The 16,198-nt window shown below is 44.9% G+C and overlaps 1 protein-coding gene across 1 annotated transcript in view; it reads right to left on the minus strand.

The window, feature by feature from the left end:
* LOC311205418 (sodium-dependent neutral amino acid transporter B(0)AT3-like) overlaps positions 1-13,934 on the minus strand; it is a gene marked incomplete at both ends in the record, with an annotated part of 28,364 nt that extends 14,430 nt beyond the window's left edge. The window contains 3 exons of the mRNA XM_084279846.1: positions 3,856-3,993; positions 5,244-5,384; positions 13,778-13,934. Coding sequence (XP_084135972.1) covers positions 3,856-3,993; positions 5,244-5,384; positions 13,778-13,934 — 436 coding nt within the window. The remainder of the gene's footprint in view (positions 1-3,855; positions 3,994-5,243; positions 5,385-13,777) is intronic.
* Positions 13,935-16,198: the final 2,264 nt, after the last annotated feature.

Below are 16,198 nucleotides of genomic sequence, written 5' to 3' on the forward strand. Positions count from 1 at the left end.
TTCCTGCTCACTGCGTGGTCCTGAGGCAATACTTTACCATAAAGAAGAGCAGGAGGATGGTCTCTTGCAGGCTGCCGAATCAAGCACAGAGATAAGCTGAACTGGCCTTGCTGTAATGTGCAGCAAGACAAACTCTGTCACAGCAGGCTGGGACTTACATGGGAACTTCACCAGAACATCACCAGCATCCTACAGGTGATAATTTTCTAGATAGAAAAGGTGTCCAGGTAAAATCTAAACAGTAATTACAGTGGAGACTGAAATTTTTGGCTGCATGCCTTCAAGTTGGTGGAGACGTAACAAAACCCAGGCACCTGAGGACATGTCTAAATCCAGGCTTCTCTGGTTCTCCCATAGCCCTGGAGTTTGGCATGACTCTTCAGATCACATTCCCACGACTTCTGTGAGCAGGAACCTCAGGCACCTGCTCCTGGGAGGAGTGGGCACTCCCCAGCCAGGGTCTGCTTCTGGAGAAGGAACCAGAAGCATGAGGTACACAATCACCCGTGCTCAGCCCTCTGCCTATGTGCAACCTAAATGCCTGAGGAGGTGGTTGACAGAGGATCTTGAGGAAACCCTCTGTCTTTAGCTAGAAACTGAACTTCTCTGGGTGCTACAGCTCCTACCTTTGCTCCCAGCCAGAACCAGGTGTCTCCCCAGTTTCGAGTCCTGTTAGCTTTGGCTATCGTCTCCCACTTGGATTGCCTAATGCCCTGAGCTGGGTAGCTCACACAGGGCAGTTTGCCACTCTCCTGCCGTGAACAGCAACAGCCCTGGCTATTGAGAAAGGATGGGGCTCATTCTGCTTGCATGGAAGGTAAGTAAGTCAGACATCCCATGAGCTGCCCCCATGCTGTGGTGCTCCCGGCTGGCAGCTGGTTCACTTTTTTGCCTCAATACATTCCTTCTAGGGAGCCTCTTGTTATGCAATAGATGTTAATTCAATTATTTTCATCTAGGGAGAAGAATGCTGTCGCTCTTCGATCCTTGCCTCACAGCCCTCCAGCCTCTGGAAGAGACAGTGGCTGAGGGCTCTTTTGCTGTGGTTTGAGACAAAGGGCTGACTGAGGAGCCTGGAGAGGTTTGTGGAGCAGTGCCTCAATGGCAGGAGACACCCCTCCCCACCACCTGACCCTGGGATGTAGAGCCATCATCCCCAGCTCAGTTAAAGAGAACAGGAAGCTCTTTTAAAACAGCAAAAGAAACCTTGACAGAGACATCATAAAATGGTTGTTTCTAATGTGAAAAAGGTAATATTGGCTTATCAACATTTTGCTCTTATTCTGGAAAATAGAGCCATAACAGGACTGCCAAGTAGTGAAAGTGGAGCAGAAAATGCAGATTACATTAGAAATAACCTACAAATGATGCATTTTGAAATGGACAGGAAATCCCAGCAGAGAGAGCAAAGGAGAATCCTGTTTTACAAGTCTTGAAATACTACAGAAATTCCAGCAAGGGGTGCCTACATTTGAACAGCAAGACAAAGGACCTGAATGGCAAGATCTTAACCTGAACTCCAGGCTAAATTTTGGGAAAGCTGGCTTAGCTGGCAAAGGAGTAATCACGGGGTGATCATGTGAAACTTCACAAACGAGACTTGCTGTGGTGAGATTGCAAGGTGTGTGATGTACTGAGTGAGCCAAGTGACTTTCCAGCTTCAAATTTATGCTTGGAAGTGTGGTTGACACTGAATTGTTATTGTACCTGGCAATCCAATCTTAGTGTATGAGGACGCTCATGCTCTTAGACTTGTTGGTGTCCTTTCCTCAGCACTGAATTAAAAGAATCAGGCATGGACCTCACCTGGAATGGTGTGTCCAGTTTTGGAGGCCTCAACACAAGGACATAGACCTGGTGGAATGTGTCCAGAGGAGGGCCACAAAAATGATCAAAGGGCTGGAGCACCTCTCCTATGAAGACAGGCTGAGACAGTTGAGGTGGTTCAGCCTGGAGAAGAGAAGGCTCTGGGGGGACCTTAGAGCAGGCCTCCAGTACCTGAAAGGTGCCTATATGAAAGCTGGGGTAGAACTGTTCACAAGGACATGTAGCAGCAGGATGAGGGGCAATGGTTTTGAACTAGAAAAGGGGAGATTTAGGTTGGGTATTAGGAAAAAGTTCTTTAATATGAGGCTGGTAGATCACTGGAATAGGTTGCCCAGAGAGGTGGTGGAGGCCCCATGCCTGGAGATATTACAGGTCAGGCTTGATGGGGCTCTGAGTGTCCTGATCTAGTGAAGATGTCCCTGCTTACTGCAGGGAGGCTGGACTAGATGACCTTTAAAGGTCCCTTACAACCTACACATGCTGTGATTCCAATTCCCAGACATAAATTGACTAGTATATCCCAGTTACCTCTGAAGACACGGTCTCTGGCTGTTGAATTAAAGCATGTGAGTTGTAGCAGGGTGTATGAGTAATGAGATATGTAGTAAAAAGCTTTGCTGCTCTTGTCCCTTTAGAATCAGCTTAGGTACTTGAGCCTGAGATAATGTCATGTCAGTCTATGTCCAGCTAAACTTGGTGGGTGGGAATAGCTGCTGCTTGCATCACTTAGGAAGCAGCTCTCTGGAGAGAGCACTGCAATCGTGATGGAGAAGTGCAGGTTCTTCCTATCTTGGCATTGGTACTGAAAAATCCATCCTTAAAGGATTACTTCAGCATTTTCTAAAAGATGCAGGCATTTGTGTACCAAACTAGTTGATTAAATTGCTGATCTCTAAAGTGTGCTTGGAAAACATTTCTTTAGCTCGTTAGTTGGGACATCTGTATCCTGAGAAATTAAAGAATCTTATTCCTTAAGCCCAAATAGTTTTCTCTACTTATGTAGCAAAGATGGGTGATGACTGATTGTCTTCCTACTCTGGAATTGTCCCAAGGTCTCCAAAAGAAAGTTGACTTCTGCCATGTTTTGCCTTTTTTCTTTGCTTCCTACTCAGACTATGTTTCTTACTCTGCCCTGGAAACTTGTTGTGTCTCATGCTATGAGTGAAAATGCAAAGCTGAAAAATAATGTTAGCAAGCTGAGAGCAGTCATCTTTATCCTGCTTTGGTACACTGCCTGTCTTTGGTTTTACTGAAATATTCTAATGGGTAGTGTGAATTTAGTCTGAGCCTCAAAGATTCCCTCTTAAGTAGTTTCTCTTTTTTGCTTGTTTAGTGTTTTGCTTATTGCTTTTTTTTTTTTTTTTTTTGCTTTCTTTTTGTTCCCCTTCATGTTCTTAAAGACTGTTATTTTGTTTCACATTTTGAAGTCAAGCAAAAGGGGTCATGGACTTCCTGGGTTTTGTAGTTTCTGTGAGGATGATGAGTTTGAGTAGGATATCATCACTCTCATAGCTTTTTACAGGAAAACAAACCAGGTCTTGTGCCCAACTGAGGGCCAAATCAAATGTGACTTCTCTTCTCAGGAGTTTCTTGGTTAGCTGCTCTGGAAAGTTGTCTTGTTGGATCTGTTAAAAGTAGCCTCAGCAATCTACAGGCAGAAACTAAAGTTCTGCAGTAGGGTTGTGTTTCCTGCTCTGGGAACTCAAATAGTCTTGCTCAACACATCATGGAAATGATCTGAAAAGTTTTTGTGTAAGAGCTTGTTCTGAGTCATAGCCATAAATTTGGTTCTTAATTATGTTAACAACCTCACGTGTCTTGATACCAAGTTTATAACAGCCACGTGTGTCCTGGTACAAGACTATTTCTCCATAGTCAAGAAGCAGAGGATGCACTTTCACACTGGTGTTTGGGTCATAGCACAGGCATAAAAAATAAACAAAACTTCCCTTTTCCCCTCACTAGCCCCTTGAATCTGACCTTTGTGATCACCCTTTAGCTAGTGGTGATGCTCAAAGTGGTACTTGCCTGTTCTGTTTTCGTTTAGAGGACAAACACTCCAAGGAAGAGGTTCTTGGAAGGAGTTTATGAAATACCACATCACCCAGGTTAAAACAGTGTTGTAGTATAAGCTCACCAGCACCGACACCATCCACGAACCAACCCCTGCAGAAAGCACAAGATCTTGGCTTAGAAAAATCACAGCACTTGTTCTCAGAAGCTCACGTTTCCTAATACCTTGGGATTTTCTGGTTCCTCCCCTGCCCCCCAGGATTTTAATCTGAAAGGTGAGCAGCCAAACACTGGTGTGCAGTCCCCCAGCTCACCAGCCTCCATGAAGGCTGACAGTTGCTACTTCCACAGAAGATTGGAGTTGAACTCTTTGCCTCAGAATACAATACATTGTTTTCTGAAACATGGAACAACTTTAGTAGTGGAGACCAAGAGTGACTGAAGCTTCACAACATGCTGTAGCTGCATGAGAGCACTCTTTCATCCCAAATCATACACTTGCACCCTGGTAACCTTTTGCTCCTTCGATAAGGAAGGCAGGCTAGCAGGACCATGGTTTCTGCATGCTTGCATTTTTGCAAAGGAAGGATGGACATGGCTAATTGTAGGAGACGGGTCTAGCTGGAGACACCACCCTGCTGCTTGGCATTTCTTCCTGGCTGCCCTCTGGCCCTTAGATATCTCCTCTTACCCACCCTTCAACTCCCACACACGCCCAGAGGCATGGCTGTCACTGTCCCATTTTCAGCATGCTACTTAAAGCAGGACATGACCCAGCAGTGCCGGATGGAGTGTCCAAGGGTTTCTCCTTTTCGCTGCAGACAGCAGCGTGCAATCTCAAACCCGGCAGAGCTTTCACTTTTGGCAGCCTAGCAGTGCACACCCAACACAAGGCCTTTCAGTCTGTGTGAAACTAAATTTAAACCAAAATGCTGGTACAGGACTGCACACCAGGCTGATGCACGCTGCCGTGTCCCTCCTGCCCAGACATGTTAATTAGCTCCCTGCAGTAGCCCTGCTGTGTCTCTCCTGAATGGGAACTCTCACGGGTGCTTTTAGGATCTCTAAGAGGTGCAAGGCGCCAGTTCCTGATTTTGTATCTTTCCATTCCCTCTCCAATCTGACTGTCTCTGGAAGGAGAGGGTTGACTCCTGGAGGGGCTGTAAGGTAGGAGGAAGAAGCTCTGTGGGTAGGTAGCTCTTGTGTAAGCTCCCAGATAGGGTAGGAACTGGGACCTGTTTTCTAGCAGGGCTCACAATTGTTACGCTTCCCATGGCAAAGGTTATGAGGTTATATGCCCAGGGAGTGATGACCTAGTGAGCATCAGGCATGGGTCTGTAGGAAGGGAGTGCTGGGTTGGAGTTCAGCTATGGTTCCTTGAGCTGGGATAAGGCAAGACATACCAACTCCTCCGAGGTAAGGTGAGATGCTGTTCCAGGCACCAATGCTGCCTTTCCTCAGGCATTGTCCTAGGGCCAGCTCGAGATGCAACAGTGGGATTCCTTCGCAGAGAAGAGCGATGGTGTATGGGATCAGGAATGCCCCTGAAAACACAATTAATTGCTACATGACTACCTGCATCTCACTGAAATTACTGTTCTGTAGTTTGTCCCTGTGGGAGAAGCTGAAGGAGCATGGTTAGGGGTACCTGCCAAGCAACACCTGTTACAGGTAGTTTTGTTGAAGATGGAGGAGGAAGGACTGGGATACTTAGTGCTGCAGAATGCTTCCCCTCAGGCACTGCTACAGCCTGTTATAAATAACCTCACTCTTTCCTCCATTTCCCTTTCTTTCAAGCACCTTTTCTTCTGCTCATAAAGCACAAGGATTTGCCTCTCTGCTTTACCATCTGTTTTCCTTCCAGACCATCGGTTTCTCCCCGCTAAAGCTCTTAGGCCTGTGCTCCTCCATCCTCCTGGTAAAGCAGGATGTTGTGCTGGAGACCCAAGAGACCAGGTTACTCTACTGCATGAAGTTCTGCTTAAAGCACACAGACTGGCTAAGGACAATCTGAAAGCAAGACTAAAATTGTTCTGTGGGAGGTGGAAACAATAAAACCTGATTTGCACAAATACTGAGACTAGAAGCTTCATCATTACGTTTAAATGTCCAGTTAAATTCAAATGGACCAAAGGATTGAAGTCTATTGTCATGACCAACCAACACTGACCATAAAGCCTCTTTTTTTGGGGGAAACAAAGACAGAAGTCCTGCCTCAGCCCTTTCCCAATCCTACCAAGTCATACCTACCCTACTCTCCTTATTGCATTCTCAGTAAATCTGTGCCGTATTATACCATTTTAATTTTGCCTCCAGATATCATATCTGAGTCTGCCCAGCTCTGCTCTTCCGGCTCTGGAAGCCTTCTCCCCTCCCTCCAGGCTGGCAGGAAGAGCAGCTCCACCAGCACCACCTGAAAGAGGAGAGCGGAGCAGCATAGCTCTCCTCTCCATCTTCAGCCCAGAGAGGGAGAAATGCTCAAGGATTTATGGTCTCTTCTTTGATTGGATCCTGTGTTTTGCAATCATTGACTGTTTAGAAAGGTTGGGCAGATAAATCAAATTGCTCAGGCTAGGTATTACAATAATAATAATTATTTTTTCTTTACCTATTGCTAGCTGCTGCAGTAACTACAAACAACACCCAGAGAAGGTGTATTGTTTAATAGTTTAGCCCTTGGCAAGAGATACATAGGAACAAAAAATGTCAAGTCTCTTCTCAATGAAGGACTGCTCATAATTTGCCATAGGTGGAAATAAATGTCTTTCCTTATAATCTGATTTCTTAAGAGGATTTTAGCTGCTAAGAAGCAGATTTGGAAAAGGAGTGTGGCAGTTAAATCCCGGTATGGGAAATTCTCAGTTTGGATCCTTGGTACCCCTGCTCAGTAGAGCCCTTGCTTGGAGGAAGCTCTGAAGTGGCTGCTATAGACAGCCCTGAGAGAGACCCTTACAGAGACAGTGAAGGACCACAATATTTTTATAGAATCACAAGGTTGGAAGAGACCTTTGAAGATCATCAAGTCCAACCATTCCCATCCTATGCTAAACCACATCCCTAAGTACTTCATCAACCCTTTCTTTGAACACATCCAGGGATGGTGACTCAACCACCTCCCTGGGCAGCCTGTTCCAGGCCCTGACAACTCTTTCAGTAAAAATTTTTTTTCTAATATGCAATCTAAACCTGCCCTGGCACAGCTTCATGACATTTCCCCTTGTCCTATCTCCTGTCACCTGGCTGAAGAGACCATCGCCCACCTCTCTACAACCTCCCTTCAGGTAGTTGTAGGTGGTGATAAGGTCTCCCCTCAGCCTCCTCTTCTCTTCTGATAGATGTTGGAAAGGGGTTTGGCTAGCACATCTGTCAGTTCTCTCTGCACCCTTGAGTGAATCTCATCTGGCCCCATTGACTTGTTAGTATCTAACTGGCCAAGTAGGTTGCTAATCATTTCCTCCTTAACCATGGGAATTTTGCTATTCCTCCTATTTAGCTATTTTGCTTATTTTGAAGTGTTTTACCACCTGATGAAATCTCACCTGGAGCTACTTATGGCAGCTCCCACATAAATACTAAGGGATGTGCAGGTCTCTGCCACGAGAACTCACTAACCTCTTCCCACGCTCAGTCCCGCGCTCAGTCCCTTCAAACCCGCTGCAATATCCCCTTCCACAGCACACCTGAGGGTGCCCACCCAGCCCTCCCTGCAGCCCAGTGCCTTGGGCTGACTCCTGGGAAGAGCAAGATCTTCAGGCCAGTGACCAGAGCACCGTGGTGTGGAGCGCTCCGCTACTTCACCTGGCTGCCAGGCCACACACCAGCTCCGGCAGCAGCTCTGTGCGATGCAGCGCTCTTGCTAGCAGAACACTTCCTAAGGGACCAACCAACCTATCTCCCATATCATATCTGCCTGGAAATAACTGTGTATTAATTAGTGCAAACTGTCCTCTGTTATCTCTCTCCCCTTTTCTGTTTGCCAGTCAAACCACTGACAGCAGAGAATGTTTAGATACTCTGCTGATAAAAGCCTTGTTTACCTTGTGCTGCTTTGGACGTATCTGCGGCCGTGTTCACAGCACAGCAGAACATAACGTCACACTTGGAGTGAGAACACTGGTTTCTCAGCAGAACGGCACCAGAACTATGCTGTCTGTGAATGCACAACCGTGGCAGAAGGCTGGGCTGAGAAGAAATAGTGTAGCTAACCTTTCTCCAACCTAATTCAAATAAATGGCTTATAGTATAAAAGTACTTCTGCAGTTACCCGTCCCTTTGCCTTACAGTATTTTTAGGCTTTTTTGACTAAAAATAGTTTGGAAAAGCCTTGTCAGTCTGCTCAAGCACTTGAAGCTTACTCTTTTCCACAATAAAATCCCCTCCCCGCAGAAAGATCATAGAATCATAGGGGTTGGAAGGGACCTCAAGAGATCATCCGGTTCAACTCCCCTGCCAAAGCAGCTCCCTAGCTCATATTGCACAGGTCGGCATCCAGATGACAGGTTGGCCATGAGCCAGCAGTGTGCCCTGGTCGCTAAGAGAGCCAATGGGATCCTGGGGTGCATCAGGAGGAGTGTGGCAAACAGGTCAAAGGAGGTGATCCTCCCCCTCTGCTCTGCCCTGGTCAGGCCCCATGTGGAGTGTTGTGTCCAGTTCTGGGCTCCCTGGTAAAAAAAGACAGGGATCTCCTGGAGAGAGTCCAGAAAAGGGCTACAAAGATGATTAAGGGCCTGGAGCATCTGCCCTACGAGGAAAGGCTGAGTGAGCTGGGACGGTTCAGCCTTGAGAAAAGAAGACTAAGGGGGGACCTTACTAATGTTTATAAATATCTTAAGAAGTATGGGATTCAGGGGGAGATGGCCAGCCTCTTCTCAGTGGTCTGTGGAGATAGGACAAGGGGCAGTGGCTGCAAGTTGGAGCACAGGAAGTTCCGCACTAACATGCAGAAGAATTTTTTCACAGGGAGGTGGTGGAGTCCCCATTTCTGGAGATATTCAAGACCCGTCTGGACGCCTATCTGTGCAATATGTGCTAGGGAGCTGCTTTGGCAGGGGGGTTGGACCCCATGATCTCTTGAGGTCCCTTCCAAAGATATCAGATACCTAATGGTGAGTAGGAATCCTCTAGCGCTAGCACTCTGCAGCCAAGGGCTCCATTTAATAGACAGAGGAGGATGTCTCAGAAGACAGAATTTAAATACTTGTTTGGTTTTTTGTTCTTTTTTCTTTTAAATGCCTTGAGAAACCTGACCGTGGGAAAGGCAAGAAGAAACTCAAAGAAGCAGGTACCTCACACACAGCACCTATTGCAGAAAGCCAATCACATCCTGCCATCAGCCAGGTGACCTCCTAGTCAAGAAGTACCAAGGCCAGCAGAAATTACTGACCCTTAGTGAGAAGCAGAGAAGAAAACCCATTGGCTGTGCTTGATGTTGGGGTGCCAGTGAAGGCTTCCTTGAAGGAGAATGACTTAGAGGAAGAAGAATGAAGGAGAAAAACTTAGAGGAACCAATCCACGTGCTCGGTATTGCATCTTACCAGCACCTGCAGATCAGCTAGCAGATGTAAGGCAAGTAACTCGAAATTATGATCTAAAGACAGAACCGTGTTTGAAGGGGCAGAACGTGAGCAATACATTTCCTCCAGATCAGAGATTTTGGAATGGGAAAAAAATATTTTAACGAAGACTGGAGTATTTATGATGACAGGACACGTTGCATGTCTTACAGACTGAAAATTCACAGGGTTGAGTTTCCCATGTAAATGACTAGATCTCCTCAAACAACCATGAAGGAGCTAAAGCTGTGCCCAGAAAAGCAAGGGGGCAATATCCATTTCAAACGAAGATGGGTAACACCCATTGGTAGACTTAAAAAATAACCTTGGTGGATTTCCCTGTGCGGTACTCGTGACTGCAAGTGATGCATTCACTGACCTAAGCTGTAAAGGGCATAAAATACAAGCAGTTATGAAAGGATCAACCCCAAATACCACAGCTTTTCACCAAGGACTTGAGCAGAACATGGTAAAGATCCAGAAAATTAAGTTTGTTGTTTGTTGTGATATAATGAATTTTTCTATCTGAGCGCGAACTGTTCTACTCCTGACAACATAGTGGTGTTGGGGTGGGGTTTTTTTTACAGTATCTTTCAGGGATTTCTGTTGTTCCTCTCGGATTTTATTTTCCTTCTGAGGACAGAATGAGCCAGGAAACTGAGTTTCATAGCAAGATGTGATTCAAATTCTTGCAAAAGGTCAGCTAGGCCACAGGTTATAAAAGTCTGTAAATCATTGCCCTGGGAGTAAACAGTTATCCCTTTTTAGCAGGACTGTAGTGTTTATGTGTATTTATTTTCCTAGAAAGAAATTGTGTTTGGCATTAAAGATATTTTTCTGTCATTCTATGGGCTCAGATACTATGCACAGTTTTAATACCCATGGGTTAGACAAGTGTACACATGCGAGCTGTAACCAAAAGTACAACACTGCAGTAAGTTCCAGCTAGAACTGGAGGGGTGGGGGGCTGAACTGCACTCAGATGAATGTACGTGTACATATACAGCTATATTACTTGTTTGAGTGTCGGTTTTAAGTGATAAACTATATACTGAGCCATTTAGAGACTTCTTTCCAATCCCAGTTGCCTGGGAACCTTTGCGTTTGCCTCCACTTACTGTGGCAAACAACCTTCATGTCCATTAGTCACGAAAAGTAAATAACTAACTTAACTCAGGCAATAAATCCAAATAATCAGTAACGACAGCAAGTGATAAATGTCAGCAAAACTGATATTATATTAGATCTGAGTTACTGAGTAACACTAATGTGCTATGAATAAGGTCCAGAGGTCTGATGAGAACAGCTGACATGAGACAAATATGCAAGCACTTATTTTTATCTCTTGTTTTTTAGAAGATCTAGAAATGAGGAAAAGTGTATTGCCTAACTGTTAAGTACTTGGGTATCACCTGAACCAGTTGTGAAACTGTGGTCTGTAGCCATCAATCCTCAGAGCAAATCTATTCCATTTCCCTACCAGGTTTCGTTGTGCCTGTGGCTGCAGGGACAGAGCCACTGTACCAGTTGGGGCACCTGGTTAACCACAGTGCTGCTGGTCTACTCCATGTTTACTTCTTCAGATGCACATGAGCAGCATTTATGCTTCGGTACCCCTGAAAAACCTACTGGGCTTTTGCATCCGAGCTGTTTGCTTTCAAAATGCAACAGCAAATCACACTACTGCCTCAAATCAGCAGAAGAAAAATGCAACTACATTATACTCTGGTGTAAACCCAGCAGTTCTGTGGTCTTGGTGGTCATCACGACTCAAACTCTGGCAATTTCAAGTTTCTGGGATAAATTGCACACAAATCCCACAGCACTTAGTTACGGAGCCCATCCTGCTGCTGAGGTCTCTGAGCCCTTTGTTAAAAAACGGTGACCAAACACTGGCTATACATCCATACATTGACCTTTACCCACCACTGTGTTGTGCTGCTTTTTGTAGTGACGTGAAGTAGCTGTACGCTGTTACTGAGTCCAGTAGCTATTTTAAATTGATTTTCCACTGGCAAAATTACAACTCATAGAGCAAAGGAACAACTCAACCTTTGTCCCTGCAGTATTTTTCTATTTTTATTGTCTTTAATCCTGCTCTAAGCCCTGTCTTTTCTGTTCCTAGCATCTCCTGTGGGATATATCAGTGCTTAGCAGCTGGATACACAAGCAAACAGACTTTCTGAGCACTGTGCTGTTTGTAAGACTGTTTGCCCTGGGTCTCCATGAACTTGGACTCATGCTTCTCCTGAGGTGCTAGAGGATGTGGGGGACCCTGGGTGGGAGGGGTGGAGGGGAAAGATCACACCTTCATTGAGGTGAGTGTTGCTGATCTTCTGAAGCAAGGGGAGGCTCTGAAAAGGTTGAAAAACAGCTGGCCACAGCTGGTACCCTGCCTCCAATATGGAGAAGCAACCCTTGGTGCTTCATGTGAAGGCTTGAGAGTCTTTTTATGGTCAGTAAGGCAATATCTCATCTTAATCCATAACAGAGATTTGCAGGAAACCCTGACGCACAAAGCTGATGGTGCCTCATGCAGCCGGTGGCCCCAGAGGCAGCTCTGTGTGGTGAGAGGTGCGGAGGAGCTGCGGTTTCCTATGGTACCGTCTGTGAGTTTCAGAACTACCACTCACCGCTTTGAGCTGGCTGTGCATAACATTACAAAAACACCACATTATGTTAGTTTTCTTATGCTGTTTGTTGTTACTGAATGCTTCTTCCCTTTCTCCAAGATAGCGAGGCCTCCTGAGATGCTGTAGGGTCTCACCTAAAACTCCTGCTCCCAAAGAACATTTTCCTTGCAGGCCCCAGACCACTTCTGATATGAGGATGTGTCTCTCGAGGTGTTTATCACGACTTATTAATGCACATATCATTAACTGAAGTGATGGGCTTTTTGTAGTCATTCTCGTGGGCAAATGCTGAGAAACAGCGTGCTTGCACCGATGGCTTTCCAACTGCCCCGTTATGGCACTCCCCTGAGAGAGTTCCACACCTTGTAAATAGATAATGGAACATGTCAAGTCTCCTAGGAAGAATCTGACCTACTGTTGCTTCTCTTTTCTGAATTTGTGTAGTCGTAGCTTTCAGCTGTTACATGTTCAACGTCAAAGAGCTCATTGCCACCCAGCTCATTGCCACCAAAATTATTTCCATTTGCTGGTTTATAGACTATGATAAAAACACTCATTTTTGATTTCATGACCTACATAGATTGGAGTCTTAAGTCATTCCTTGGCCCAAAAGTTTTTCAGACCTTGAATAATTGTTGGGGTTTTGCTTCATTTTGTCTAATTTTTCAAGTTGACTTTGAAAGGTGGACATTCAGAAGAAGTCAGAAGTTGACAGAAGTTGACTTAGTATCAGTAGCAGTATCTACTTACTTATATAAGCCAAAATTCTTTTTGTTGATAAGACCTGCTGTATCTCATTCATTCAGCTGCTTACCAGAGTCCCTAAGTGGATAATTGTTTTTAAAAGACATCCTGCCACTGAAGACAGCATCCATTCTTGGTTCCTTGGTTGATTCAGATATAAGTAGTTCACCAAGTAATACAGATACCTTGGTAATACAGATACCTTCTCCAGGTTTGACTTTTAAGTTAATGGGAAGATAACAAATAATGCTGGACTGAAACAATTTGCTTTATCACTCTGCTATAGACAACTGACCATGGCAGATCTCAAAAGCTACTGTAAAAGTGGGGATTTATCAGTTCCTCTTTTCTGATCTGTTCATATTTCCTAAATTGTCTGCTTCTAAAGCACTTCTTTTTGGGAATGGTGACCAGGGACAGGCTTGGGCAGCTGTCTGCACCGTGTGGCAGGCTCTTGGGACGGGGTGCGTTTTAAACAGCTTCACAGCCATCAAAAAGTGCAATTCAATTTTGTGCAGGGGCTGTTCCAGATGATGAGGTAGCTCCTAAGAGCATCAGTGAAGGGAGAAGAACGACTTGGTCACCTTCCTAAAGGAAAGTACAGCAACCATTTGCCTGGGGTAGGGGAGCAAGGGAGGTGGGCAGGGAGGGGTGGGGGGCAGTTAACTCAGGCCTCCCCTGGGACTTCTCACTTTTCCTTAAGGCCTTGAGCTGCAGGTTCAGTTTCCTCCTCCAATCAGGACTTTAACATCAGTTTTGCTGAAAGCTAGTATAGATTTTGTCTTATTTCCTAAGGAAACACATAATTTTAAAATGAAATATGCTTCTACAGGAGAAGCTGATTTAACTGCTAGAAAACACTTATGAGCATTAGACAGTCAAAACAAAACAAAAAAAAAGAGAAAGGGAAAGTGATGCAGGTATATAACTTCCAAGCCCACCATAACTTAGTATAGATACATTAGAATTGTAGTTTATTATTCCAGCAAAGCCCCGTTTCAATCTTACCGCCTCCATGTATCTGGCACAGGTACGGGAATCGCCACACGTTCCCCAGGCCAACAGCAAATCCGATACAGCTTAAAATATACTGGAACTTATTGTCCCACTTGGGTCTGCCATCATCTTTAGGGGTTTCAGGTGGCACTGACAATTCTTTTGGCATTGTTACGAAATATCCTTAGCTCCCTACAAAAGGGAAGATGCTTCAAAACCTGTTTCTCCTGCAGGTTTTATGTGAGGTGACTGAAAGATCCTGGACAGAGAGGTGGAGCTTCCTTTTTAATGTAATGCAAAGGAACGTGCCATTGCAAAAGCTGCAGTTTAAAGACAAAACCAGGAATTATTATATAGACAGTTACCACTCTCAACTTCTTTTTGGTTCCTTCTATAGTTGGAGAACTTGGGAATATGTTGTTAATGGGTAACTTGGGATCAAACAGGTTTTTATTTTCTGTTCTCCTGCTTTCAGATACTTTCAGAGAAGTGTGACAGCGAATTTAATTAAAAATAAACCTTTACAGCAGACATTAAAACTGTAAAATACATGGGAAAATCTGTGAATAAAGTAGGTGTTGCCTTTTCCTCTTTTAGCTTGCTAACATAGTTCAATGATTGAGGACAAAAGTAATGCTCATTTTCAAGTACAAAAAGGAAATAACAAAAAGCAAGAAAAATTAGATGCTGTGTATGTTCAGACATGAGGACCCGGTCCATTTTCACAATAACTGCGAGAGGTTAATTGCTTCCCACCTGTCAATGAATCCCAAGTGACTATTTTTATTGTTCATTAAAACGTTACTGATGAATGTGAGAGCTGGGTGCTTTCCTCCTGCGTGAGAACATTTGTTCTGTTGCCTTTTGGTTGTAGTAGGGTCTTGCTGTTGTGCAAATCAGTTCAGTCCACACTGTAGAGATGAGCTAGACAGCTTCACTAAAGCAACACTTTATGCTTCTGTTCCCCTTTTCAAAATGGGAAGAGTATCCAACTGAAGATGGATTTTTTTTTCCCCCCTAAAAACATAGAAAAAGATGCATCACTGGCCTGCAGCTAAGCCTATAAACACGGTTGGCTGGCAGAAGCCAGATTCATATCCAGACTACACAAGTGTCCCTGGGTAAGCACAGGTCACCTGCTTGCAGCTCTGCAAACATCCAGATCCTCAGGTGAAGCAGCTCTGTTTCCCAGTTCCTTATCAGGATGTCTCACAGGGCATGCACGAGTCAGTGCACGCCACGTGCTTTGGCAGCGCTTACACAGTATCACCGATGCCAGGGCACTCACCACCATCACCCCTGCTGCTGCTGCTCTACAGACTGGGAGATGCACAGGGGGTGTGCCAGCATCACATTCCATTTCCACACCTGCCACCTGCAGCTGCCCACTTCAAATTCAGTTTTACTCATTCTCGTGGCTGAGTTTTTTCCCATGTGGAAAAATCTGACAAAAATTGGTTTTCTCATTGCAGAAGAGCATATTTAAGTACTTTAAATAGTTACTCACATTCAAAGAATAAAAAAACCCCCAAACCTTGAATTTGAAATGCAAATTAATTTAATTAATACACACACAATGCCTGGTACTTCACTCTGTATTTAGAACAGGAATACTATTCTAATGATACTAACTAGAGTAGATCACAGAATCACAGAATTGTGGGGGGTTGGAAGGGACATCAAGAGATCATCGAGTCCAACCCCCTGCCAAAGCAGGTTCCTTTGGACAGACTGGACATATATCCTAAACAGCCTTTTTTCTTGTAAGAGAGTCTCAGGGTGTAAATTGGATCAATTCTTGTCTTAAAAGGTGTGTATAGGAAGTGATACGAATGGGCTGCCTGTGTACAGGGACAGTTGGGTGAAAGCAGCACCCTTCCAGAGGGGACATCTGCACTATCGGCTCCTGGTGCTCAGCCTGGGTACTATAACAGTGCCCCTTTCTCTCTCCAGTGGCCACATAAGGAATGGGACTCCTGACTGGGCTCTTCTGGATCACGTGGAAGTTGTTAGAAGCTTCCAATAGTTGTAAGGTAGGTGTCCGTGTGCACATGTCCGTGTGTCCGTGAACTAAAGATACCTGGGTTGCGACAGATCAGGGCAAGAGACTTTGGACCACCTGGGTGCCTTGGATACCCCCATCAGCATGGACCTCCCAGGCAAGGGGTGCACCCCTTGCTCATGGGTGCCTGAGAAGGCCAATTTGGTCATTTCCTGAACTGCTGCCACCCCGTTGCAAGTTTACCTCATCTGTCATCAGCAAAAGCAGAGCTGTCTGCTGGGAACTTGGAAGTAACAGGCAATTAATAAAATATCCAGAATTATAAATGAACCAAACTGTCAATCTCTTACTTAGAAATGTTTTTATTAAATATTTTACACTTCTTCATGAGACAAAAAATACCAGTGGCTTTGTGCAACATAGTGGCATGT

The sequence above is a fragment of the Gallinula chloropus genome (genome assembly GCF_964237585.1).
Source record: "Gallinula chloropus genome assembly, chromosome: 2".
Taxonomy (NCBI): domain Eukaryota; kingdom Metazoa; phylum Chordata; class Aves; order Gruiformes; family Rallidae; genus Gallinula; species Gallinula chloropus.